This window comes from Dermacentor andersoni, chromosome 10 (assembly GCF_023375885.2).
Source record: "Dermacentor andersoni chromosome 10, qqDerAnde1_hic_scaffold, whole genome shotgun sequence".
NCBI classification, from domain to species: domain Eukaryota; kingdom Metazoa; phylum Arthropoda; class Arachnida; order Ixodida; family Ixodidae; genus Dermacentor; species Dermacentor andersoni.
The window spans coordinates 126,751,925-126,779,059 of NC_092823.1; the positions used below are offsets into that span (position 1 = coordinate 126,751,925).

Here is a 27,135-nt window from a genome sequence, read left to right on the forward strand (position 1 = left end):
TTCCATCAACAGAGGTTTATTTTTTAGTACAACATTCGTGCTAAAACTTTCGAAACATAACGACAAATACATCTAAAGTTTGAGAAGGGTACTCGACCAAACTAACCGTACGCGATATTGCAGCCTGTGTCACATGCCCCGCATGTAACGCACATTTATTGCTGCTGGTAATGGCGTTACTGACGCAAATAAATCTCAAGTTGTTCGCTTACAATGCAAGTTTTCCGCTTTACAATTTTGTACAAGCCCGCTAGCGCTCTCAGTAACTAGAAAGGTGTGAGATCGCAGAGTATCGGAACGTTTGCCGCCGTTACTCGAGCGTACGGGGAACAGTCGAGAACGGCAATATCGGTGTTGTCATCTCGAGCTGAATGGCCGTGTTGAGGCAGTCAGTGGCGGAGTCGAAGTCGCCCGTCTCCTGAAGCACCTTGCCCATGTTGAACCTGTAATTGTTCAACAAGCAAATCATATTTATAGAAACCCGCAGGGCAAAGGAAAAGCTGGAAAATTGTCATCCATCCGAGAGCAGCGCAAAGCTACAAAGGGTTTCTCGGACAGGAGGCTTTGCAGTTGAAGAAAAATTTTTCTCCCCTTGGAGTGTCGTGCTCATGGAGCTTTTCCTCTTTACAAGCACACGTAAGGAGGATTACCGGCCTTGAACACAAATCCAGTGTTTCACTTTCATACTGTTGCGTGTACCATTGGCACATTAAAATTCGAACAGGGAATAACTAATCGGAATGCCTGTGTAACTACATGCAAGCGCGAAGTGAAGTCGCCCTGTAGTCAGTTTCTAAGCACGCAGTAGGATTCCCAAATGTGTTTTTGAAGTCTGATATAAGCCAATGTCACAAATGCAGGTGAACCTGGAGACGGAAGAACGCATTGGAATAGTTTTGGAACTTTTTGACCGTAAATGTTGCAGTGTTTCACGGTTCACACTAACTACGGCTATTTTATCGTCTCGCTATCCGTCTTGGATTGGATTAGTGCAATTACTATGCAAGAACTGACCAGGACTGGTGGCACATGGGGTCAATGGCCACCGCATCTCTCAGCGTCTTCTCGGCAAGTTGACTGCTGCCCAAGTAGTGGTAGACCAGGCCCTGGAATGAGCGAGAAGGACCAAGGAGCTTGATTTTTTCGTTTGCGACAGCCACATCAATCAATCACCGTTTATCCATGTTGCACAAGATATGGAGGAGTGTGAAATAAAAGCAACCGTATGGGTAGCTTGACGGGTTCTCAGCCCTGTAACCTGAGTAGCAGTTACAGACGGTAACGTGAAGAAAGGCAGTAAGGCAGTGAACATAGTTTCAGAAATCAGTTCATTAATCAATCAATTGATCGGCCAGTCAGTCCAGGCACTGAAGCGCACCTGGCTAGAATTGGGCCTCATTCGTGCACCGCTCATGCAGTACTCATGCAGTACTTTTACACATTTTTGCAGGCTTTCTTTTGAGTATAGAAAAAAATATGTAACATATTAAACAGCAGACAGCTAATCAGATTTTTTTCACGATTGTCCACGACTTCCTCATTAGTACTTCTGCTCCAAATATATTACTGCAGTTGCTTAACTAATGTCAACTAATGTAATTAAAACAATATGACTTCCTCCAAGTGAAGGAAGGCGTCACCTTGGTTCTGTCTGGCTACAAGGCACTACTATAATTTTCAGCCTTAGCACAAGTTACTTGGGACACCCTCCCCCCTCTCTCTCTCCCTGTCTGTGCATGTGTCCAAGGAAAGCATAGTTGAAATAGTTACTGTATTTTAATTGAACATTTTGAAATAAAGAAAATGACAAATGAAAGTGGAAGAAGAAACAACTTTCCACTGGCAAGAGCTGAACCCACAATCTCCGCATGACGTGTGCGACGCTCTACCAATTTACTTGTGGCGAAGGACGTGCCCTCATCTACTGTGTATGTTGGCATGGCGTTGTACGTGTCGTGCTAAGGTTGTGGGTTCCAGTCCCACTGACGGCGAGTTGTCTTCTTCTTTCATTCCCTTTTCCTTACTATTTCAACATTTGCAACTAAGAATAGCTCATTTCCCCTATGCTTGGCTTCATTGTATGTTACCCGCCGTGGTTGCTCAGTGGCTATGGTGTTAGGCTGCTGAGCACGAGGTCGCGGGATCGAATCCCGGCCACGGTGGCTGCATTTCGATGGGGGCGAAATGCGAAAAACACCTGTGTACTTAGATTTAGGTGCACGTTAAAGAACCCCAGGTGGTCGAAATTTCCACAGTCCTCCACTACGGCGTGCCTCGTAATCAGAAAGTGGTTTTGCCATGTAAAACTCCATAATTTAATTTTTTTATTTCATTGTATGTTGGCTTCAAATTGTTATCAGGCCCTGGATAATTGACAAACAAGTTTCGCTGCACTTGCTGACAAAGACTGTGGCTAACATTTTTTACAGTGATTGTTCAATGATTTTAAACATGAAAAAAAAGAAAATGAAAGAAAAGAATAAAGCGGTGAAGCTATACTGCATGCTAAGTCTTGCTTGTTTAGCCATGTCAGATCTTATAAACTGCACATTAAAGTAATACAGTACTAACCACACTCACAGCAATGCATAAAGATCAGAGAGCCATAACTTAGACAGAAGCGTGCATACAGAAGTTAATAAACAAGACTATGTAATAGTTCTACCGCCTAAGGAGTAAACAAAGCTAAGATAATGCAGGTTTAAGCACAAAGCTATAATCAATCAATTATTCAATCAATCCATTGGTAATGGCATACCAGGTGCTGAAGAGCGGTGACGTGCAGCGGATTGATGGAGACTGCATTTTGAAAGCACGTCTTCGCGTCGTAGTACTCCTTCCGCAGCTCGTGCAGCAAGCCCTTCTGTGAGGCGAAAGAGGAGAATGACTTGCAACGCTTTTTTTGACGGTTCCTGAAGCAATCCCTCAACAATATTCGTGCTCAAGAGAACACGAAACTGAACAAATGTATGATGTGTCAGTTTACACCTTACAGTGAAATCGTTTACTTAAACTGTTTACGTCGGTTTTGCAAAACACCTTATCGGCAAATTATCAGTATGATTCAGAGTGGTGTGCAACGTGTAAATTTCTTCTGACTTGGATGCCCCAGCAGATGTATTTTAAAGAATTCTGACATTGTCTCTTGCTGCCAAGTTGGAGTTGTAAACTGACTGCTTTACTTTCTTTATTTTATTTTTTATTTTTGGCAATTCATGCAATATAAATGATTGCCCAAATTATAAGCTTCCTCCAGACAGTCAGTTGATACAATTTCTTTTAAAGAAAACAAACCTCCTTGTAATCGGTTGAGTGGATGTAAAAGAATCTCTCCACAAGTAGAAAGAGGAGCCCGCAAGATAACGCTGAAATTAGAAAAAAAAATTAATGCAGGAAGGCTTATCAAGTTCTGTGCAGTGGATTTTGATAAGCTTTGCTCCATTTAGAAAAAAGAACTGGCAGTTCCTTCAGCCGAACGGCGAAACATTAAATGCGCAAAATTTATCATTTTGTTGAAGCTCCTCGGACAATGTTCCAAGAATACGTGGGGACTACATGCTGGCGTGACACAGCAGGCCATGCAACTGCTGCTGTGCAGCAGGGACAGCACCCTGGCAGCTACCGGGCATCTCGTAATGCTGGCATGATAAGGTGTACGCCAGAGGGGGTAGTCTGTAAATGTTCGCCTAATGAACTGTTCACTTGGGCTGCTGCTGAAGTGCTGGGGGTACCATAGAGAAGAGGCACGTGCCCTCAGCCTGCTTTCTCCTTCTCGCTCGTAGAGCTCCATCCAATCAGTGGCGGCCGAAATGGAGAGTCCACCAGACACGCAAAATAACCCCCCAGCTGTGTTGCAGATGTTGCCACCTCTATGGTGCACAAGATGAGACCAAAGGGAAACCATCGGTGCTCGTAGCTTGCAAAGCTTACTGTCTGTTCTGCTCAAACCACCGTATGCAAGCAGCTGCTGAATGGGAAGTAGGGCAGCTATTGTGTGCACAAAGCTTTTTCCAACGGCAGAAGGCAAAATGCTGCCCTGGCTCTGTTGTAGAGCCGATCGAGATAGGCGAGGTATGATGGCACGTCCACCTGGCTTTCGCATTTTCGCAGCTAAATGCACTGTGCGTTTCTGAAGACCTTCTAACCTTCCACGTGTGGGCCACACACGTGCCGTCAGTACCGTGACAGCATGACCGGCTGTGGAAGCAACGGCAGTAATGCGCCTCGAGTGCCTACATAATTGCTATCGGTGTGAAAGTTCAAATCTACCAACTCTAGGGAGCAATTTTTTTCTTGGCCATGAAATATTTTACCGAAGTAATTGAAACTCACAAAATATAAAAAGATCTGAAGCATAAAGTTTGCAATTCAATTGTTGAAGACTATTTTTCAATGCTTTGTCAGCCATTTCTTTCGCTCATGTAAGGCCTCACATCAAGGCCTTTTTGACTTACAATAATAGATAAGTAAATAAAGTAGTAGTGTTCTAGTTAGACTGGTTTTACAAAAATTGGCTTTTGCTTTAGGTATAGTCAAAGCCTCTTGCACACCAATCAGTGACACGCACCATGACCATGAGCTGGTGCGACAGGGGGTAGATGTTGGATGCCTCGAGGATGCAGGCCTCGGCTTCAGAAAGCTGCTCCATCTTGAGGTACAGCTCAGCTATCAGGAGCCACACCTGCAGTTGCAGTAGCCAGAGGGTCTGGGAGCCGCGCTTCTCGCGAAGGGCTGCCATCGACCCACCGCCCGCGCCGCCCCCGCCCGTCTGGGTCGGCGGGTGCACCATGGGTCCCGCGCCCGTCTGCAGTGCCTCGGACAGTGCCTGCTCCACACGCGCAGCTGCGGCGATCGACTGGCCTGCACGCATTAGGGCGACGGCTGTTGCACAAACTCTCTAGCTGCATTCTCGCAGTGTCACCGTCACGACATGCGCTCATCACATCGGTAGTAACATCTTGGTGAGGGCTAGGTGGTCCGTCTTTAGGACTAAGCTTAAACAGGCTGACTAAAACAAGTACACACAGTTGCAGTTCTCCAAAGGGCATTGCGCAAGTGTCTGTGCAATTTTTTTCTACAGCTACACAAAACAGTGCGAGTCTTATTGCACATAAGGATGCGCTAGCTATTGCTGTCACCGCTCCTCATGTCAGGCAAAAATGCAATCTTCTTTTTTTTTGCCAACAACTGTTATAAATTCGCACAACTCGTACGCTTGCCACACATCACTGTTTCACTAGTCTTTAATCTGCCTATGAATGACCAACCTAGGCAAATCTTTTCTGGCTGTAACCCACACAATAGACTTTTAAGATGCAGGGGTGTGGAACAGATATGAATTCCCCTGACAAGTGTGCTTCCACAGGCTTCACAGCAGTGAATTATGCATTGCCACATACCAGTTGATGGTTGTGTACAAGCACTCGGTATGCGATTCCCAGTTCATACTATGCAACATGCCTAGGCACTTCTATCGTAGAGCGTTGTTCCAATTGCTTGTACCACGCATGTTGTGCTTGGTCACGAAAAGGGCTTTTTTTGTTTTCTTTTTTTTTCTTGGAGCTCTCAATGTGCACGTACCTGACTCCCGGTCTGAGAAGTCACCTGATCGCACGTGGAACGAGCCACGATTGCAGCTGGTCACTCTTTGCAGACCGGTCTGGGCATAGTCGCTGCAAACGCAAAACCCACTGCTCAGTTCACTAATTCCTAACAGTTAAACTATCATTTAGGTACTATTAGGTACCCTGAGCCAATATTATTAGGTACACTGATACTATTGCTTTCTTTTCTCACTAGCTTTCTCCAAAGTTATATATATATGACACATAAGGGGCTCCAGACAATATGACACAGACCGGTGCAAACAATAAGTACAACTTTCTGTCACAAGTAAAATTCTGTGTGATTAGGCATCCCGGAGGCAGATGTCGCAGAAGAGGCCTCAAACAATAGGCTTCACAAACTAGTGTAAACGCATAAAGTATAACTTGTTATTGAAACTTTCTACACACTAAGTGGACAAAATATTGCACTTGTTTTGGGCTACTTTCACCAAATTTTGCTGGTTATATGAACTTCTTTTTAACCTTTTCATGCACTGTGTACAGTTGTGTATGCTGAAATACTGCATCAACAGCAAAAGCACTGATGAAAGTAATGATAATTAATACGGGTCCCATACATCTTGAAACTCGGCTGTTTGGAATCGTGCAGCAAGTTTAAGTAACAGGTGCACAATGTTTTGGTAAAACGAGTGGCAATGTAGACAGTTGTGTGTCTTTTGCTCGGTTCACTTCTCTTATTGCTTTTCACAGTGTGTTGCACCAGGCATAACTTTCAAGTCCCTGGATTGGTGCTTTTAAGGCTTGCTTGACATGAAATAGTGGATGCTCTCATATCCGAAGTTCCTGCAGCGAGTTCTCGTGTAGAGTCCACGTTCCGCAAGCTTGACAAAACTCACTGAAAAAATTAAACAATTCTTAACCTGCCCTGCAACTGTACATTTTTTTGTGATTCTGAAGACACAAGAAATGTAGTGAAAATAAGTTTCCAATCAACAGAATTTGTTGCTGCCTGAGAGGGTTAAAAGGTACTATCCTCACAAAATGAAGCCTGTTAATTCAGGCCTAATGCGAGTACTTTTGCGAGCCCGCTATGTTATGTTATGTTACATCGGCATAGCCTTGGCTCTCGTGCTTAGATCAGAGTTCATGCCACCTTTAGCAACGAGATGCGTAGCGGCGTGGCATTGCACTCTTGAGTAATTGCGCCTATTTGGTATTCTACAGCAAAATTTTTCTGTTGCGTAGAGAAGTTTTCCTACAGTAAATTTTCCTGCAAGTACAGTGCACACACACTCGTTGCTCCAGTCTCGTCTACCTGGCCAGCCCACTGACCTCTTAAGCTCGGACTCGTAGAACGTCTTCCACTGCAGCAGCATCTGCTTGCTCGTCAGCAAGGCCTCTTCTGGCCCGAGGCAGTAGTCCTCGAGGTGTGCCTTGGTGTACATTAGGCTGAAAAAGAAATTAAAAAAAAGAAAAGGAAAGGAAGTATAAGGCATTTCAAAGAAATCGGAATGTCAGGACCAGCGCCAAATACGGGTAGGCCATGATGACATAAAAGCTTCATGAGGTTTGCTATAAGAGGCATCTAATACCGTGACTGAATTAATGACTGATAAACAAAAGAAAATGTGCTAGCAGAGGATAGTAGTGATTCTTTCACTTGGGCATGTTATAACACGAGCTGTGGCCAGATGCAAGGGTGAGGTAGTTGGTCTTGATGGACTAGTGGTAAGCTAGCCGGCCATGATGTTACGAGCAAGATGAAAAAAAAAAAAAAAAATGTGGGACAGTAAAAATGCAGCGGATTAAGATGCTGTGTCCTGCAACACAACAGAATGGAGAATGTGTTTTTTTTTCTTGACATCCACTGCACCAAGTTTTACGAGGTTCGTTGCAATTAAAGGAAGAAGCTTGAGGAGAAGCCAAGTACTATGCAATGAGCAATGGAATGAAACGCATCGGGTGCAATGTCAAGAGACGGGAAGACACAGCGGCGTATATTGGAGAGCAAATGGTGGCAAACCAAGTTCTAGCTGAGACTGAGAAGGCGAAGTGCAGTTGGGCAGGACATATAATGAGTGGTCTACAAAAACGATCTACAAAATGGGCACCGAGGGTAGGGAAGCGCAGTAGAGAACAGCAGAGAACAGGGCGGTGCGAGGAAACGGGGAAGATGGCAGGCAGAAGACAGGGTCAGCTGGTGCAAGACGGGTGTAAATGGAGATCGCTGGGGGAGACCTTCGTCCCACAGTGGACACAGAATTGGCTAATTATGACAATTATTCTTTATTTAGGCCATCGATTACAGAAAAACTGCTGCAAGTCGGAATATTAAAAAAAGAAAAGCAAAAGCGTCAAGTTTACGACTATAACTTGTCAATGAGAAATGATATGATTCTGTACACTGCATGCACTGAGAAATCTAATGGGGACAGAAGTGATATATTACACACCACTTTGAGCTACTATACCAACAATTTCTGAATGGGACTTTTGCAAAACTCATGTAGACAATGTGACGATTTCCCATAAGCTGTAAACGAATAAATCATATTTGTTTGCTTTAGTTGACTTAGCCGATGCAGTTTAGAGATGTCTGATTTCTGTTTTTCTTACGTAGTTAAGGAGTTGGAAGCTTTGTGCTTTAGTTTCTTTCGTTTGCCGCTTTGAGGCAATTTTTTAAGAAAGTGAGGCCTTAAATTAACATTCAGCTTCTTGCAGTCAAGAGATTAGCTTTCTCACTTAAATACAAGTTTAACTTGAATCACCTAAGCAACTGTTAAAAGAGTGTTTCTGTGTTTCATATGTATTCGAATACTTTTTATTTCTATATATTTACAGGAACTGCTCTGTTTAAGCAAAATGTAGAAGGAGTGGATAGAAATAACTACAATCTTGTGCAGGATACAATAAAACACAAGTTGTTAGGAATGAAGCAGATCACTGAGCAGCTATGGTCACGAACCAAAGTAAAACCAAAATGAAAATTTCGATATGCACACAAATCCCTTGTTAACATTGCTTGTGAACAAAAAACACTTGCATGGATCTTGAAACAACTGATGATCAGTGACGTGCTTCAGTCTCAATAATCGTTTTACCTGACTAGATGGTATTCCATAAAAGTTTGAGTTTCAGTTTATTATTCATTCAATAGTGGATTACAGATGATATACAGTCAAAGGTGACAAAGTCGGAAACTGCAACGGGACCCTCAGTTAATATATCATTGGGAGAACGTATGAAGAAGAAGAAGTAGGAAAGAAAAAACAGATGTCAGACATAATGCTACACATACATAAAATAAAGACTAACACAATAAGTATACATATCACCAAGCAATATAACAAGGAACGTAAACTTAGTTGTATCACTGGTAATAAAGCTTCAACTTGAATAATAAAAGAAACAAATCTTAATTTGCAATCTAGTTGCATAATTCCATTTACAATACTCTCAAATGGCAGATTATGCTGTGACTCCACATGGACAACAGCACGGGCTCACTTGAGGTAGTTTGGGTACTCCTCGAGGGTGGCATTGATGAGCTGAAGCGCCTCGCCGTGCTGCTTCTGCGCAGACAGCAGAAGTGCCAGCAGGTGCAGCGTGTGAACATGCTCGGGGTTGAGCTCGAGCGCTCGCTTTGCGTGTGACACGGCCTTGTTCAGCTGCAAGTGGGGGGAAAAAAAACAAAAAAAAACTGAAGGCTCTTTCCAACAGCACAACTGGCAACAAGCCCTGTGCAAACTGCAGCATGTGGTAGTTTAGTTGTCCGGGCGGGCGACACGAACCCTTCGGCTGCTGTTGCAATGTCGACGCATGCAACCACCTTGTGTAACCACTCAATTCTAGTTCTGTGCTGTGCGGAAACTAGAGGGAGATTATTTAAAATCAAGCTTTACTGCACACATGTTGACAGCTATACTTGTTCAACTTGACTTGCAGAATTGGTAGTGATCTGATGCGATCCGATTCAATATACAGAGTGATCCAAATTAACAGAAACAGGAAAAAATTAACACTGTGAAAGGTAATGGCCATAGCGAAATGGGATTTCACAGATATGCACTGAAAAACATGGAATTTTTCAAATTAAACGTCTTGTAGCCACAGTAGTTATGCAAGTCCCGGCAAGTGGTGCTTCAACTGTATTCCAAATTCAGATGCACAACAATAGTGCCACCGCCACGGGACAAATGTAACCATACTCTCTATCCGTAAGATTTTTTATATTAAAGAAACGGATACCTTTAGGCCCATTTATACGAAAACTGCATCTTTGTATAGTGCATACTTTTCAAATTATTATTAAATTTAGATTTTCTTGTTGCTTTTGGATCAGCTTGTATGGTTATGTAAAGAAGCTCCTGCCAGCTGTGTGGTGCAGAACCATCTTCCAATTGGCCAGCAAAAGGCCAATGCCTTTATACGAAGTGGTTCGTAAATGAAGAGCAAGATTTACGAATTTAAGTGAATAGCAACCGCTACGCAGGAGGTGAACTTTTGGCCTTCTTCCCTTGCACTGCAAAATTTAGCTTACCTGCCGAACTTCCGCGTAATGCAGGGCTAGGTGGTATTCGGGGAGGTGGTGGTACGGGTCCGCGCTCTGTGCCCTGCAATTTTGAAAACATAGGCTGATGTTACCAATGGGAAAAGCCCACAGCCAGCACAGTGTTACGGCATACATACAATAGAAAGGTCTCTTTGATAATTAAAGATTTACAAGCGGCAGCGATATCACGTCTCAACTTCAACCCTTTGCAAGACAAATGTATAGGCTAACATATAACACATGTCCCGGCTAACATGGACCATGTTAAAAAAAAAAGTGAGGCATATGTGCAGATAAAACCAACACTATATTGTTAGCAACCTCCTGAAGAAGCCTCCAGTACTGTTAAATTAACAAGCTTATTAATTACTGACCTCCAAATAATCGAGCATGTATGAAATATCTGGCTCTGAAAATTGGTCGGAAACTGTATATGTGTCTTTTTTAAATAGATTCTGCCCTAAATCGGACGTAAATGAAAAAAAATCGTAAAGTCACTGGTGTCTATACCATAATCATAAACTCTAAATATCGGGCATGTTAAGATAAAAATTGTAAGCACTGGCAGCGGTGGTAGCAGGTCGTAGTCAGTGAAGTTACGACTTGTATGGAACTGCTGCTTGAAACACAGACTGAAAGTGCTGCATTACATATTGGTACGGAGTGTAGCTGGGTGAACTCGCTCACGAGTGCACTGACCCACACTCATTTCACAGGCGTAACCTAACCTAACCTAACCGTTTAAAACTAACATGCCGAGGATGACGAGGCTGCCTTTGACGAAGATAGGTCCGCCTATTGAAACGTTGGCCAGCCTTTCTGAGGCACCTTATCCCTGTTTACAAACTTTATACCACAAGATACAGTGTTAGTGAGTTATGAAGGCTGCAAGTGCCCGTGAGTAGGAATGGCAGTGAGTGCTGCGGTGTTTTAGAGGACGTTATCATATCAACCGGACTGAACACCGGCTAACATGAGTACAAACAAAAGTCAGTGATGGTGGTTTTGAGGCAATGTCGATCTGTGAACGTGGCTGACTGTCGGCAAGTGCGAGTGGATGTACGTACGAGCGTGAAAAAAATGAAAAATGAAAATGAAAAAAATGAATGAAAAATGAAAGTGACTATACACATGAGTGAGCGCCACTGCGTGTGGGTGCACATGCGTGCAAGTGAGTGACATAGCCTGTGAAAATATTGCTGTGTCAGCATCCGCTCATTATAGCAGAGGGCACACCAAATCAATGGGGAATGAACCGATGTCTCTTAACTGTTCAGCTTATCAGGAAACTCAACCTAACGGAGTCTTAGAGAGAGCCTATTGGTGATTTAGGTTTACACAGAAAACAACTGCACCAACGACAGTACAGCTATAAAAAACGCAGACCACATTTCCCATAGTAGAAAAATAAGCTGCACAAAAGCAGAGAAAGAGAATTTAAAGCATATGACAATTCACAAAAGAGTTGCATTGACATCAGGACACAGATTACTGTTCTTGGGCTAGGAGATGTGACACAGAACTTGAGCTTGAAGAATCCAAGGAACCGAAGGACTCACTTTCCACATTTTGTTTCACACTTAGGCAATGTTGTAGAAGCAACGCTAGTGGATGTCCGACCCGTATGGGTTTCCTTTGTGGCAATTGCTACGAATGGGTGGATGTCTGACTTTCCCTTCATTCATTACTTCTCTCCACCTTGCGGGTTTCCGCAGAACTATTACGTCACTTCACATATTACAATTACAACTTGTGCACATAAGGTTACATAAAATCTAGTAATCTTCATAATCACATTATTTGTGCTTACAATATGTGAGGTGAAATGCTTTTCGTCGCGAGCATAAGCAGTACGCTGGGCCACTGCACACTGAAACGTGTCATTCTGCCCATTCAGTGGTAAACAGGTTCAGATTGACGGCACCTTCCATATATTCAACACATTATATTTTGCGAAATAAATAATATTTTGCGACAACCGCAACTGGGTTAACTGGCATAACGTGAGGACAGTGCAAACTGAGACCAACTGTCCGCTACCTGAGAAAACACTGGAATGCAGATGCCTTGAACTCCGCCCGTTTGCTCTGAGGCCTCCGCTGCTCCGCCATCAGCGCGAATCCCACACCGAGCACCAGGTGGCACTGCGCCAGAAGGCTCTGCGGGTTCCGCTTCTCGCGGTTGAGTGCCTCTTCCGCAAATTCCACGCCTTGCTCAACATTCCCGAGGTTCTCCAGACATACCTGAGAGGATTTTATGAAAAAAAAAAAAATAATAACAATGCGTATCCAACATACATCCTAAATGCTATGTGAAGCCAAGCTTTCATGAACCAACTGAGCAAACGCGCCAATCTCGGGAAGGAAGGAATAGAAATGTTCGCTTTAATAAAGGAATTATTGACTTGGATGCGTATATTTGTTGCGGCAAGGATAGCTGGGTACCGTCTATTGCTTCATCGCGTAATTCCACAGAGAACAGAGTTCGTCACCGGCACATCTGCAGGGCCTGCACTGCATAGCTTAACATAGCACTCTCACATCTGTTGATCGATTCATTCATCCATTCTTGCCGAAAGACATTGCAATGACCATACCACAAAAAAAGTAAGAAGCAGGTACACACACAAAACAGCATTAACGAGTTTCATTCCATCATTCATAAATTTAAAAAATGTGCAATAACCTTGGGCAGCTTCTTTTTTTGTTTTCCAGACTGAGCTGGCTCACCTTAGCAGCCAGGAGGCAGGGGAAGCTGTTGTGTGGCTGAAGCCGTGCACACTCCTTGAGCATTAGGGTAGCTCTGAGGTGCTGCAGTAAAAAAACACTCCTGGTCAGTGCATTGCAGACAAAGGGAACTAAAGGGCAAAGCGTTCCGCATGACAGTGTTCACCGTCCTCTTTTAAGAACTCTTACAAGACTTGCGTCCTTGCATTGTTATACCATACTTTTGCATTTATAACCAGCTCCTACCTATCACTTGCATCCCAACTTACAACACTTGGGAGAGGCAGGAAGAAAAATTAATAAATACATAAATAAATTTAAAAAAATAGTATCCGAGCATAACCTGCCCAAATAGCCGCACACAACAATGTTCAGGTATCTGCACGAAGAACACTGCACGGTTGTCAATAGGAAGCAAAGCTTCGAAAACAGTTCTATTTTACACATTGTCACAGTTTTCGCTGTCTGCTTTACCTCGAGAAAAATTTTGAGCAAAACACACATTTACACTTCATCATTGGGGAAAGAGTCGGACGTTAGAGCAAACATTTTTGAAAAGCAAGTACCAAAACTTCACATACTTCTGCTCCCAAGTGACCACCTTCTGTGTTCTGACATCACAGCAAAAACACCTCTCAGGACACAAAACCAAAATTGGTTTATAGAAAAGCTATTACAGTAAATTACTTAGGGCGCTGCAAGGCTTGCAAGTAAGTTTTCTAGTTTGTCGAGGCCAAGAACCTTCATTTGACACACAAAATGAAAAGCCGAAGAATGTCATGCCAGCATTCCTTTAAAGGAGTCTTGCAATGGTTTGATTCCTAATGTAACACGGTGCTGGCCGCGGGGTAGGCCTAACCGGCCAGATGCCACTGCAGAACCAAGCAGTAATGTGGATAAGGAGACGGTGTGTGAGAAAGAAATAAGGGACTCTATTTGGGTTATTTTTATGCTCTTCAGCACCGATCAGGAGATGGCACGCGCATGGAAACAATGCAAGGCTAGTTGCACAAATTCCAGCTACATTTAGCCGATTAACTTTTTAAAGGCTCCACAAGAGGTCACTGCACAACACTCACCTTCCCGTACGAGAGCAAGGAGAGGGAGAACTGCATCCAGACGTGGTACTCCTCGAACGAGAACTTCATAGCTCGCTCGAATGACTGCCAAATTAAGTGTACAATAGAAAAAATAAGAAAGGGAGAGGGGAAAGCGAGGGTGAGTACAAGCAAGAATGGTGGCTCTAAATACAGAACAGACGAGAAATGCAATTTTTCATTTTCTTACTTCCAACCTACTTCGTTGGCTCTGGTTACTAAAGCAGACCTGACAACTTTAAGGTTTGAAAATTAATATTCGAAGGCCAAAAATAATTCAGTTTAGTTAGAAATACTAAAAATTGTTTTAGTGCTAAAGATACTGACTGTTAACATAGTTCACAGCCATTCTTCTTTGGGAACGCTGTGAGCAGGTACCTTATTCGTAGCTAGAATGATGCGCACTACAACTGATATACATTTAGTTAGCTTCTTCCTATACACAGCTTATCGTCCCACAACAACAGGGCATGTAGAAATAGCAAACAGCAGTGCGTTCCTTAGACAGGTGGGACATTCACAGCCGGAACATGCAATCTTTACATGAGCTCCATGTTTACGTATTGCTTGCTTCCACCCACAAAGCCCAACATAATCCTGCATCATGGAAAATTAGGACCACTTGTCCCCCTTTATTTTTGGCCATGGAGAGTACAATCATGCAAACAAAAGAGAATGAAATGTTATTTAATGGGATCATAACTAGTGTAGTAACGAATTAATTAGAGATTGGTTTTGGTAACTATCCACAAATGAAACTTCACACCAGCTTACCAAAAGCACAGTTCCTCTACGATGCAGAGTTACAAGGTCATATTTTATTTTATTTTATTCCCTGCATGCCTTGTGGCAAAGCCCCACGAAACTAAAATTTAAGAAAATGACTACGATGGATGGCAACGCCGTAGCGGCTTGGGCGAGCCGGTACATACATGACAGGGAAACAGTGTGAAAAGACGAAGAACAAGAAGCGGTACAAACACCAGTGCTGGTGAGACTGCTAAAATGGACTTTACGTTGAATCTCCCACACTTAAATATTCTGAGGCATAAATTCAGTGTATTAAAAATGATACATTGGACTCTTGCACAAAGACAAGCACAGTAAACATAAACTGATTAAAAAAAAGAAAGAAAAGGAAAAAAAAATATTAAAGGGGAAACTTATCACACCTCACACAGGATCTGGAATTGGCCCAACCGGGCGAGGACAAAAACGAGTAAGTCGTACACGGCGACGACATTGTTGTACGAATGAACCCGGGCATCCTGGAACTCGGGGGACCGGTCTAGGACCGCATTGCGGACTGCCTGTAAAGAAAATGCATACTGAGAATTCTAGTCTAGGCTTTTTCGTGCTTACATGAAAGATATCCCTCTAGCCCTCGCTATACTTATTAAGGTGTTTCAAAGACTAAGGTAATAAGCCCTATCAAAGGCAAACTTTATGCAAGGGTACATCGGTACGCATTACTTGGTAAGGCACTGCTAAACACTATTTCACATAGTCCCTACAGTGGTACAAACATTTACTCCCTGGGTCTACCAAACCATCAATGCCGGCATAAAACAAATCGGTGTCAAGTTCATGAAGCCATGCTGAGATGGCTTGCTGGGCATCGATATCGGCGGATAAGTGCTGAAGCTGAACACCCACAGGATTTTTCAAAGTTTAATCTGTACACTCCAATAACATGAACTATCTCTACTGGAAAGTTCGGCTACAAGTAATTCCCCTAAGAGTTAATTAAGAGTTAATTCCCCTACGCTTTCCATGGCTTCATTCCCGGTGTCAGCTTGACCGCTGTCATTGTCATCATGATTTGTTTGTCGTCATTTTCAGCAAGCTGTCACAAAAAGTAGTTACACTGAACTCTCTGCAGAGCTGAAAAACATTCCGAGACCAAAATGGCAAACGCTTGTGCAGCAGTCAGTGGAGAAGCGAATGTGCCTACCATAGCTTCGCTGATGAACAGCAATAGGAGAATTTCCTCGTATTCTGTCCTTGGCATGAACAATCTGAAACAAGCAGCAATGCGTTGGCATTTGTGAAACTCTACCAAGAAATTACGCTGAGACACAGCCTATTGAAAGCATATTTCGCCAGTACGAAGAGACATTTTTCCAGCACCAAATGCATTTCAAGAAAGTTAATTCAGAATAGCAAAGAAATAAACAGGGACTGGTCAAAGTTGAGCATAGGTCAAACCATAAAAAAAAAAAAAAAAGGATGGCAATGACTCATTGGTTTAGTTTAGCCTTACCGACAACCTAGAAAGTTATGAGAGCACAGAATCCGAGAAACAAAATAAAATTTAATTTCAAATAAAAATGAGATCAAATAGAAATGTGCAGTGGACACTTTCCCACCTAACCATCACATCACTTACCTAAATTCTAGGCGGAACTGTGAAGTCACCAGGAAACTTAACTTTTTTGTGAAATCTATGCCTTGAAAATTTTTGCGGCCGGTTGTAACATCACTTTACAAGATGTTACAAACATTATCTACCGAAAAAGGGGGCAATAGTGGTTGCAGAGGTAGCTACAAAAGGCCGCATAGCTTAATCCCCTTTTTTTTGTATAATTTACAAAGCAAGAAAGTGACTATGCAAATTATTTTCTTTTTTCTTTTACAATTCCAATAAAAGGCCAGGAAGCAGAACACTTACGACTGCCCCGAATATTTGTTGGGCCGCCAGTGCTTTCCCTGCTTCTTAATTTCGATGCGAGGCTCGTAGTCGATGTAGTTGGTCTCGCAGACGCCACGCAGAAGCACCTCGGCCAGCTGGCGGGACATCGTCTATGTCGGGGCACAAGCAAGCTCACCATAAACTGAAGCCCAGAAATGGCACAGAGGCATAGCTGCTTGCTTCTGTGACAATTGAGGCAGACACAATACTAATGCAATAAGCTGAAGCTGAGAAGTTTAAACTTGATTGCGTTGGGAGTTTGGCATGTAACATGCCATGCAATTAAACACATCTGTACCCTGTAGATGCGATGTGCTGCACGAAGATTAATGCAGTGTTTAAATATGAGCTCTGCACATATGAAGCATCCTTCGTGGAAGCTTACCAAGCTATACTATATGAGAAAATATACTGTCCGTTACACAATGTTTAACAATGTAGAGTGTATAAGGATGATAATACCTCTGAAGACCACATTTCAGTAATTTGAAGCTTGTAAGGGCTTATAATTGACTAAGTCAGCATATAAAAAAAGGAAAAGAAAAGGTAGGTAGCTTTGACCATACAGTGTAAAGATGCTAATCTTTTACTTTAGAACATGGGATAGACAATCTTTCATTTTTATATGATCACGTGCTACAGGCATACCTACAGACATAAAGTTCAAGGAAAATCACCGGTACATACAAACACAAATGCAATATCTTTGTTAGAACAGGTAACTGAATGAGTTTGTTGAGCACTGAAAAACTCGCATGCACAAGCAGGTAACAGAAGCTGGTAAACAGATGATGCACAAGAGTACAACACGAGCACAGACACACATGATACACCAAAGCACTATTGTGATTCGCCTGTGTTCTTGCTTTGTGCATTTGAGTTTTAAAATGTAATATCTTTCTGTAGTGAAACAATAAAGTGTCATCACAGAAGGTTCAACGAGAAAATTTCATGAACAGTTGATACTGGCTGTTTGTAACACAGACCTGACGAAGTGATTGCGTGGAACTCGTCTCTTCCGCACGCAGAACGTTTCGGTACTGGTCGATGGCTTGCCGCAGTTTTCTGAAAGATCACATCATCGTTGTGAGTGAGCTAAAACTTATCTAGTTCAGGCACACGTGGCAGAGGGTTCAATGAAGTACGGCAAATATCACTCAGATTGTTTCGCCGGCTTCCTAATGAGAGCTTATCTTCATTTCACATGCATTTGAAATTTGATTACAGAAAAATCGGAGTTGGCTTTGAACTAAATCTTCCTCTCAAGGAGGAAATTGGCCTTGTGGATGGCAGTTTTACTAAAAGAGAGAGTGATGGGGAGCCAGTGTATCCGCCTTAACCACGTCATTGTCTTGTAGTCAGAGTTTGAAAATGTTAATTACATGTCGGATGCAGCACTGCTTTATCTGCCCAAATTCTGACAGTTGCATTGTTAACGTGCATGGTGCACCAGTGTTTGAAAGGGAAGGGCTGGGTTGCATGCCAGACTGTTAAACATCCTTGCTCTTTAAAGCAGCACGGAAGCGTACCGCACAACACTTCCTCAAACACCCAATCTACTTGGTGCACATCAGGGAGTGAAGTATGCACCTGCACTTCAACAGCTATCATTCTTTGATTACGGATCTTGTGTTCTTTCTTCTTTTTTCTTTTTTTGTTGTTGTTGTACTGGCGTCTCGTTAGACTGTGTTCCTCATTCACAAGTACGCTTCTCTGCATTGCACATTTGCCAAATTAATGGTCGCACCAGTCATGGTTCAAATCACGATGAATACTAGCCGCACGTGCCGGGGCTTGTCCCTTGCACACGGTTTGATATCACAAGAGCCGCGCCTACATTTCTTATGTCATGACACAAGCAAACTGTGGCTGTACGCACCAATTCCAAAAATTACTGCGCTGCCGTTAGCTTGGCACACTGCCTCGTGGAAAAGCTAGCTTTACAGTTGCGAAAAGGGCCCATTATGCTGAAGAAACGTGCTCATCTTAGGAAGCCAGGAAAAAGCGAAAAAAATGTAGACAGCCAAGATATGTAGAGAAACAACACGAAACCAGTCTCTTCTCAATCCACAAATTTCCCGAGCTGTTTCCACGCTTCCCAGGGTGAATTGAATAGCGCTCTTTTGCAACCATGCTCAGTTATGGCCTCAAAAGCAGTCCTCACCCGCCCTTGATCATAAGAAGCGGTGCCCTCTGCAACACGCTCTCGAGGACAGTTCCAATGCGGTACTCCGTATTGGGTGGCAGTGGCGATGACGAGGCAGCCACTGTAGCTGCTGTGCCACCGGCCGCTCCTGTGGCGACCACACCCCCCACGGTGCCTTGTGACTTCTCCACCTCCTGGAGGTACTTCAGCGCCAGGTCGCTGGCCTGAAATTCAGTAACCACAGTGTTCCACACAGTTCCCTACCAGCGGCAAAGTGGGTGAGGGCAGTGGCAAATACCCAGTGACCCAAGTTGTCTACTAGGCCAGACAGCAGCCAATAGCAAGTTGTCTATTAAGGCGCATAACTAGTGGCCCAAGCTAGTAGGTGACTCAGGTCGCTGGGTATGTGCTACTGTTTATTGTGCGAGATCATCCAGCTATCCGAAGAGGTTGAAGCAGCTAAAGAAAGCTGTCGCCTCAAAAGAGAGTTCCCACCTGGAAACTAACCTGCCTATCGACTTATTTCAACAGCTTGTTTGTTCTAGGAACAAAAAATCAAACGGCGCTTCTCTACATCTGGGTTCTGCACACCCCACTGTTGTGGGAGCAGAACATTGTGACATTTTGGCAGTTTCTGTGGCTCACTCGGTCGTCTGCTATGAACCAGCCCAGCAGACGACTGAGTGATCTGAAGCAAGTGTCAAGACATCACAATTTGCTGATCAATCAATCAATCAATTGATACTTGCCTGCACAAAGTAGGCAACGATCTGGTCCTCCCTGTTGGCAGCCTTGGTCTTGCTCGTCGTCTTGAGGGGCACCTTCTCAAGGCACAGGCCTGTTGGGAAACAGTCCACATCCAAGATAAGCATTCAAAACTTCGAGACTGCTTGCTTAGCGCTGCAACCTTAGGGTCTTTACCTCTCTAAAGCCAGTTATTTTTCTTTGTTTTTACTGGTTATCACCTTCTAGTAGTCCGGCATTCAACGAAAATTTGGTGAACACCAGATTCAAGAGGCAAGTTAGACCCTGTCAAAAGATAAGTTCAATGGTTTTAGTTGGTTCATGCTCCACGAAGATATTTGCTTAGTTCTCAACCGGTCTTAACAGATTTTTGCCGCAACCAAATCAATAGGACTAATACTATATATGCTTTTGGCTGGGTTGTGCTTTTGTAAGAGAAAGGCACTGATGGACAGGACTGCAACCCAGACCGAATCTAGACTCTGAAGAAAATGGCAGCACAGAAGAAGGTGAGATGATACCTCGACATCAAGAGTGATCTTAAGATATTGATCTTAAGATATTAAGTTGAAAAGTGAGTCGCCAAGTGATGAGGCAAGGCAAAGAAAAAGCAAGAACAGTGAAGCATAAAAATGGGAAGCTAACTTAAGATGAAGGAAGCAGTTTATAAAATTTCATAATACACCCAGTGTTTGCTTGACACTGACAGTAAAGGTAGTAGTGGAAACAGTGTAAAGTTCATCATTTACTCCCACAGTGATTTAATCAATTTAATCAATAATTTAATCAACTTGATTAAGAGGGTGCACAACATATAGTGCTTCACCCTTATGCACCTTTCTCAGTAAATGACGCTCCTGTTAATGAAATAGGAGATATCTGTCCGGTCCCTTGAAGTTTTATATATCTGTAGTCCTCAATTTCACCAGTGAAGACTTGTGAGAACAGTACCTTTGATGGCAAATGACTCGGCGAGAATTTTGAGAATGCGGTTCGAGAGGGATTTCTCCTCGAGACGGTCAATGCCGCCGCTGTCCAGGTGGGTAATGGCTTCCTCGTAAAAACCTTGCGCGTAGAGCAGTTTGGCGAGTAGGAAGTGGCCATCAGTCGTGACACCAGCCTGCAGAAGTGATTTTGTTATATCCTTTTTTCCCAGAGCGATCCCCCCCCCCCCCTTTTTTCTCTACAGACCGCAAGGAGCTACCATAAAAAGTGCAGAAGGCCTACTCTGACTTCTACGACATTCAGGTACAAGTAGATCACAGACAATAGGCAATTAAAGAGGCAGGCTAGCTTGAGTGCTTACTGCCTGGACATCACAAACAGTGTTCTCTCCTTGCTTAGTCTATTGCATGCTTTCTGAAAATAATTGTGAATATGCACCTGCGGTTGTTTCCTTTTCAATTAAATCCCCAGCAGACAACCCTACACCTAATGATGGTTGTAGCGAAGACAAGAGCTTAATTGCCACATAAGTTGCAAGTCTGTGCATCCTAAGCGAGATTAATCAGTTGATATTATAAAGAAAAAGCATTTTCTTTGTCCAGTGGTTGGTGTAGGTACAGCTGTTAGCAGAAGTGTACGGACTACAGGCTTGTCAAAAGAAGTGAATTTTTCAAAATTCTAACACACAATTTGAAACTTGTGATTGCGCTGGAATGCTCGCAATGCCACGTTTGGGGAGCTGTACTCAATTCAAAGTTACATTCACAGGCAGAGAAGATCAGCTTTACCACGGAATCCCTAATCTGTATACCTTTTTTGCTCAGAGGAGCACATCCCCAGGGTGATCCAATAGTAATGGCAAAGTAAAGATTTAATCATTCGAAAAGGATAGACCGCAGTTGGATGCAGTTTAGACAGAAATGCACACAAAAACATGGGATGTCCTTTATAGTAAAAAAATCCTATAGCCGGAGTAGTTACAGTTGTCAGTGAGAAGTGGCACAGGTTAGAGCCACTAAACATTTTTCTTCCATAGGCTTTAGCTGGATAGATGGATAAGGCTGAACCCTTTAAATCGGGTGGTGGCACACGCCACCTAGCAATGACTAATAATATATGTTGTACTCAGTGGAGGGCGAAATTTCACTCTTGCCTTGTTTTTAGCCACCAAGCAGATAACCTCCGTTTGGTGATTTCTACCCCCTTAATATATATTTTTTTCTCCACCGTCCCTAAACCCCAACGCTTTGAAAGAGTCTGCCTCATTGCTGTGAACTGTAAGGTGAAGCCCTTTACAGAAAATATCAGGTGTTCAGCCGTTTCCTTTTTCTCTCCATTACAACTTCAGCACCACCTTTTGGTGACAAATGTAACTACTCTGACTATAACAATTTTTCTTTTAAAGTTTCCATGACGTTATTGTGCATTTCTGTGAAAACATGTGTACTTTCAGAATTATTACATTTTTACCCTTTGTTACTTTTGGATCCCCCTTAAGTTTGCTTATGTGGTCACATGTGACCATTAATAAACAATGAATGGAGCATGAAAAGCATAAAGACAGAAGCTTACTAATAAGTGAAATGAAGGAAGTATGAGAAAAACATATTAGCAAAAAAAAAAAGTGTGTCCATGTGTGTGCGTATATAATATATATATAGTTCAAAGAATAGAAGCACATAGCAAAAATAACAGGACTTTACTGACGTTTCAGCCAGGGTCCAGCTTTCATCAAGAGTGAAGGCATCTTGATGAAGGCCGGATCCCGGCCAATATGTCAGTAAAGTCCTGTTATTTTTCCTACGTGCTTCTATTCTTTGAACTATTTCTGTGCCTGAGCCTGTGATTCTATGCTTCACTGATATATATAGACATACACAAACACATAATGACATTGCTTCTGATTGGAGATATACAGACTTGAATGCACACCCCAACATTTTGTAGCCAAGAAGAGAAGAGCCATCTACATCAGGACTAAAGGCTACGACACTTACAACAGGAACGATGAAAGCGCCACGACGCTTTTGCTTCACAGAGAGCAGTCGGGTTCGGTACCAGCGGTACTTCGTGTACCCAACTGTTACAGATTGAGTCTCGGTGATTTCCTTACAAGAAAAGAAAAACAATGTTCTTTGATTAGACCTCATCAATCCCCTGAGCTATAGCTATCTATCCCTCGGGTGCGACCACGGCGTGCTTGAGGCCATGCGTTGAAGATGATGCGCAGGAGACTACTTGCCGCCACCACCACTACCACCACTGTGCTGACCTGCTGTGGAGTCTTATACTACGAACTTTCTAACTATGCCATTGTGAATGGAGTAGTTACAACATTCCTTCCAGTCACCCACATGAACAGTGCAAGGGCCAAGACACGAGGGAGTTTTAGAAACAGGGAATGCAAGTGGCTTTGCGCTACAAGTGTTGCTATGCCATCATGAGTGGAGCACTTAATCATATTTCTTGCAGTCACCCACACAAACAGTGCAACAGCTGAGTTTTATAAATAGAAAATGCAATTGACTTTGCACTACAAGTGTCACTATGCCATCTTGAGTGGAGCACTTAATCATATATTTTGCAGTCATTCACATTCCTATTCAAAGCTCATTATACTTAAAGCTCGTCAGTGAGCCATATCTCATAAGTAGCAAGCTCCGGAGTGCCACACCATAACTCACTTGTACAGAGGGCCAATTGCAACCACTGGCTTTCCATTATTTTCTAGAACTCCCTAACTATTTCTAAATCTCCCCATTCAACCAACTCATGTAAGCGACAATCTCTCGAGTGGCCTGTTCTACCCCCATGAATTCTTGCATCGTCATGCAAGCGCCAGTCTGGATTTTACATCTACACCTGTACAAACATGTAGTGTACACTGGTATGAACACATGTAGAAATGGAAACAGCTTGATCTGTTGTGTTAGCTGCACTCTTATTCTATTGTGTATTGCAGAAACAGGTTATCATGCTTCCCTCTTGAAAAAAGAAACAAAAAAATTCCTGAGGTTTATTGCACGTTGTTCCTGTTGTGCGTGCAACACTCTTGACAAGCAAGCGCTCGTGCATTTTTGACTACACCACTACAGCAAATCTGACCATTTGATTTGGAAGTGCCCTTTTCTTACATTTGAGGTGAGAATGCATGTTTTTTCTGGTTACACAAGCACAAGAAAATGTGTTTTTCAGTAGGTTCAGGGTAACTTGCTTCAGCGAAATATATAATATAGTTTTGATTGACAAAATAAACCTGTGTGTGTGCAAATAAAATTTTTATTTTGCAAGTACACTTGTTCCTCAACGGTATCATCAAGAAATAGATATAGATTTACGACGTGCACTGAATTACATGAGAATGTACTAACTATACGTGTAGCATAAGCATCCTCGTCACACACGCACAAAGAATTATATGTAGCATGTTTTGACCGGTGTGCATGTGTATGCAATGCTTTTATTGGCTGCCTTCATGTACATATATGCCATAGTTATTGGAAATAAACTACTGGTTGGCAGTCTAGTGTTAGTTCTGTCCTATTCTGTCCCTGTTTACAAATTTAGTCATTCTGCTAGAAGAATGCATTCTCACAACCTTATGCTTACTTGGCCAGATAAAATTCCAGAATTTTATTAACAGAAACCGGATTCAATGGGTTGGCTGTTTCTGAGAGCTGTTCACTGCTTATGTCGGTGGTGTTGTATAATGCATGCGAAATGTGCCACCACCTAGCTCTACTTTAAACCACTAAAAACGCGTTTGTCTTCTGTGGCCTGTGATGCCCAGTTAAACAGGCGTGAGGTGCGAGATGATGTTAGCATGCCTTGGTTCCATGTTCGGTGAAGCAGTTGTTGAGGTATCGCTTAGCCTCTGTCAGGCCGGTCTTGGCCTTGTTGATGTTGGCCTCCGTCGGGGGGTGTTCCTCCAGAAACTGTTCCAGCTTGCTCTCACCGATGAAGAAACTGGCCATGGCCTCTGCATGACAGCAATTTGCAGTTTGGGAGCGCAGGCTACCAAGGATCGAGTCAATGTCTTGAGCGTGTTTCTATCGTTAGCAACTCATCAACACATATGGCTCCTTCAAGAACGAACTGCAATACAGCTGCGTGCAGGACGTGTTGTTAATATTTTCGTCAGTGGCAACCTAAGGATACAGTGGTAAATACACTGCTGTTCAACCCAAAGTGAATTTGTGTAGATGAACTCAAATTATATTTAACTATTACGTGGAAACATGAAGGGGGCGTGGCTTCAAGGGCCCCTAATTAGGATAAGGAATCGCCGGAACAGGTGTCATTTTAATCATTTCATGTTAGATCGCCTAACACATGTCATATATTCAAAACGTCGCTACGCACGGCAGTGTGCGGTAATTTTTCCTTATCTTTTACGGTATTTTAACAACATCTAAAGCGCAAAAGCGCTGAGCAAGTTGACGTTACAGGAAACGGTAACACTGAACTTAGTGTCACACATTACCCCCCCCCCCCCCCCCCCCCCTCCTTTGACTTCTGGATTGGATTGGCGCGGCTCGCTGCGTGCTTGCGCGCGCTTTTCCGAGCGCACATTGCTGTGCGCCTGGTTTCTCCACTAAGCTTTTGTACAGTTGCTTTTTCGAGCGCAGATCGTTGTGCGTCTGGTTTTTGCACTAAGGTTTTGTACGATCGCTTGTCGCTGCTTTCCATTCGGCGCTGCTTGGTGCAGGCGCACAGACTTGGTGGGCGCCTGCTTTTTGCACTGGTCTTTGAACACATCGCTCGCTGCTCGCACTTATATATAAATACGAAGTGAGCAAGGTGAGGGTCGCTTATCGCGGAAGTGCTACCGTGTGTGTAAGCGCGCAGCAATGCTGGGAAACATTCATACAAAAGCAAAGGGTCAGGAAACTGCGCTTTGTTTTCCATTACTTTGTCATGTACCTTCGCACTGGGTAGCGCCAAGCGATCGCTTCTAACAAACGCAGAAATGAGTTTTTGCAGCGCGTGTGGCGATTAATTGACTCCCACCACAGCCATGTGAGGTGCGACTCCAGCAGCGGGGCAGTTACCCTGCAGCCGGCTGCGAGGAGGTGGCGCTTCAGTTTCTGCATGCCAATAACATTCCATTTTTTGCGTGTCAACGCTCGTGATTGGGCCAACAAAGTTCACGCTGTGTTTAGTTTCCCATTGCAGATTGAGGCTCGCTCCGTTAGCATCCACTAAGTTCTGCATGCAGTTGTATGCGGCCCATTCATCACTGTGGATGGTGGTCCCCGGTTCAACGTAGGCTGCCGCGTCCCGTCTGTCGACCTTGAATAGTCGGAGCTGCCCGGTGGTCACGCAGATCATGCCGAATACCCATGGTCCACGATCTGCAATGCCGCCGTGATTTGGCGGCTCGGCGGAACGTTGTCGCCCGTCATCAGGGGGCCTCGATTGTATTTTCGATTGCCGCGAAGGAGGCATTCATCAATTTGCACGATCCTCCCGGCCGGGGCCACCGAGTGGGGGTCGCGCCAGCAGCTCGTCCCGCACAACCTCACGAGCTATCGCGTACGGGCGTTCACACGCAAAAAAATACAAAGTTATTGGCAGAAAGTGAAGCGCCACCTTCTCTCCGCCGGCTGCAGAGTAACTGCACCGCTCCTGGAGTCGCACCTCACATGGCTGTGGGGTGGGAGTCAATTAATGGCCACACGCGCTGCAAAGACTCATTTCTGCGTTTGTTAGAAGCTACCGCTCGGCGCTACCCAGTGTGAAGGTACATGACTTCCGCGCTAAGCGACGCTCACTTTGCTCACTTCGTACTTATATATAAGCACGAGCAGCGAGCGATGTGTTCAAAGACCAGTGCAAAAAGCAGGCGCACACCAAGTCTGTGCGCCTGCACCAAGCCGCGGCGAATGGAAAGCAGCGACAAGCGATCGTATAAAAGCCTAGTGCAAAAACCAGACGCACACAGATCTGCGCTCGAAAAAGCAACTGTATAAGAGCCTAGTGCACAAACCAGGCGCACAGCAATCTCCGCTCGAAAAAGCGCGGGCAAGCACGGAGCGAGCCGCGCCAATCCAATCCAGAAGCCAGAGCAAAGGGGGGAAGTAATGTGTGACGCTAAGCTCAGTGTTACCCAGGAAACTCGATCCCAAGTTTCGCTTTGCGTCGCCGTTGAGAAAACGAAGGTCGATCAAGTCCTCACACCATGTACGCACCGGATTTACACAGGTTCGTGCGGCATGCAATAAAACTGTGCAGAAATCGCAGCGCACGCGTAGGAGGAAACGCTGCGACCATCGCAAAACATTCGAATTTGTCTTCCAGCGGACAAGCGGTCGGTACGGCGTGATCTGTCTTTTTTTTTTTTTTTACCGACAGCGCAGATCACAAACTAACCTGACTGGGGCCCGGTGCCTCGCTGCATAAGTTGCTCTGCGAGTTCCTGTATTTTCTTCCAGTTGGACTCATCGCGGCACTTAAAGATGTCATTTTCGAGCCTGTTCGTTCCCTTCGCTGCCTTGCCGGCCATTTTGCGGCGCGGCCATGCGCGGCTGTGCGAACTTGACGAAAGAGCACGCTAGAAAATTTTTTGATAAAATTCATAAACGTGCACAAATAATTGATAATAGAGGTTATACTATTAAATTTTTGTTTTTGACTTGTTGATAATATTTTTAATTGTTTATCAAA

The 27,135-nt window shown here is 43.8% G+C and overlaps 1 protein-coding gene across 2 annotated transcripts; it reads right to left on the reverse strand.

The window, feature by feature from the left end:
* Window positions 1-27,006, reverse strand: Ttc7 (tetratricopeptide repeat domain 7). 2 transcript variants are annotated; one of them, XM_055078046.1, is made up of 20 exons: window positions 26,842-27,006; window positions 24,297-24,448; window positions 20,476-20,644; window positions 19,530-19,618; window positions 18,799-19,004; window positions 17,621-17,699; window positions 16,614-16,744; window positions 15,897-15,960; window positions 15,115-15,252; window positions 13,925-14,008; window positions 12,849-12,929; window positions 12,160-12,362; window positions 10,108-10,180; window positions 9,075-9,235; window positions 6,900-7,016; window positions 5,605-5,672; window positions 4,568-4,860; window positions 2,759-2,863; window positions 1,015-1,106; window positions 1-443 (listed from the first exon to the last, which is right to left on the reverse strand). In XM_055078046.1, the coding sequence occupies exons 1-20, from the start codon at window positions 26,972-26,974 to the stop codon at window positions 311-313; spliced, it is 2,571 nt and encodes an 856-aa protein (XP_054934021.1). In that variant the 5' UTR covers window positions 26,975-27,006; the 3' UTR covers window positions 1-310. The 2 variants fall into 2 exon arrangements, with proteins under 2 accessions (XP_054934021.1, XP_050048533.1); XM_050192576.2 differs by having other exon boundaries at window positions 5,581-5,672.
* Window positions 27,007-27,135: the final 129 nt, after the last annotated feature.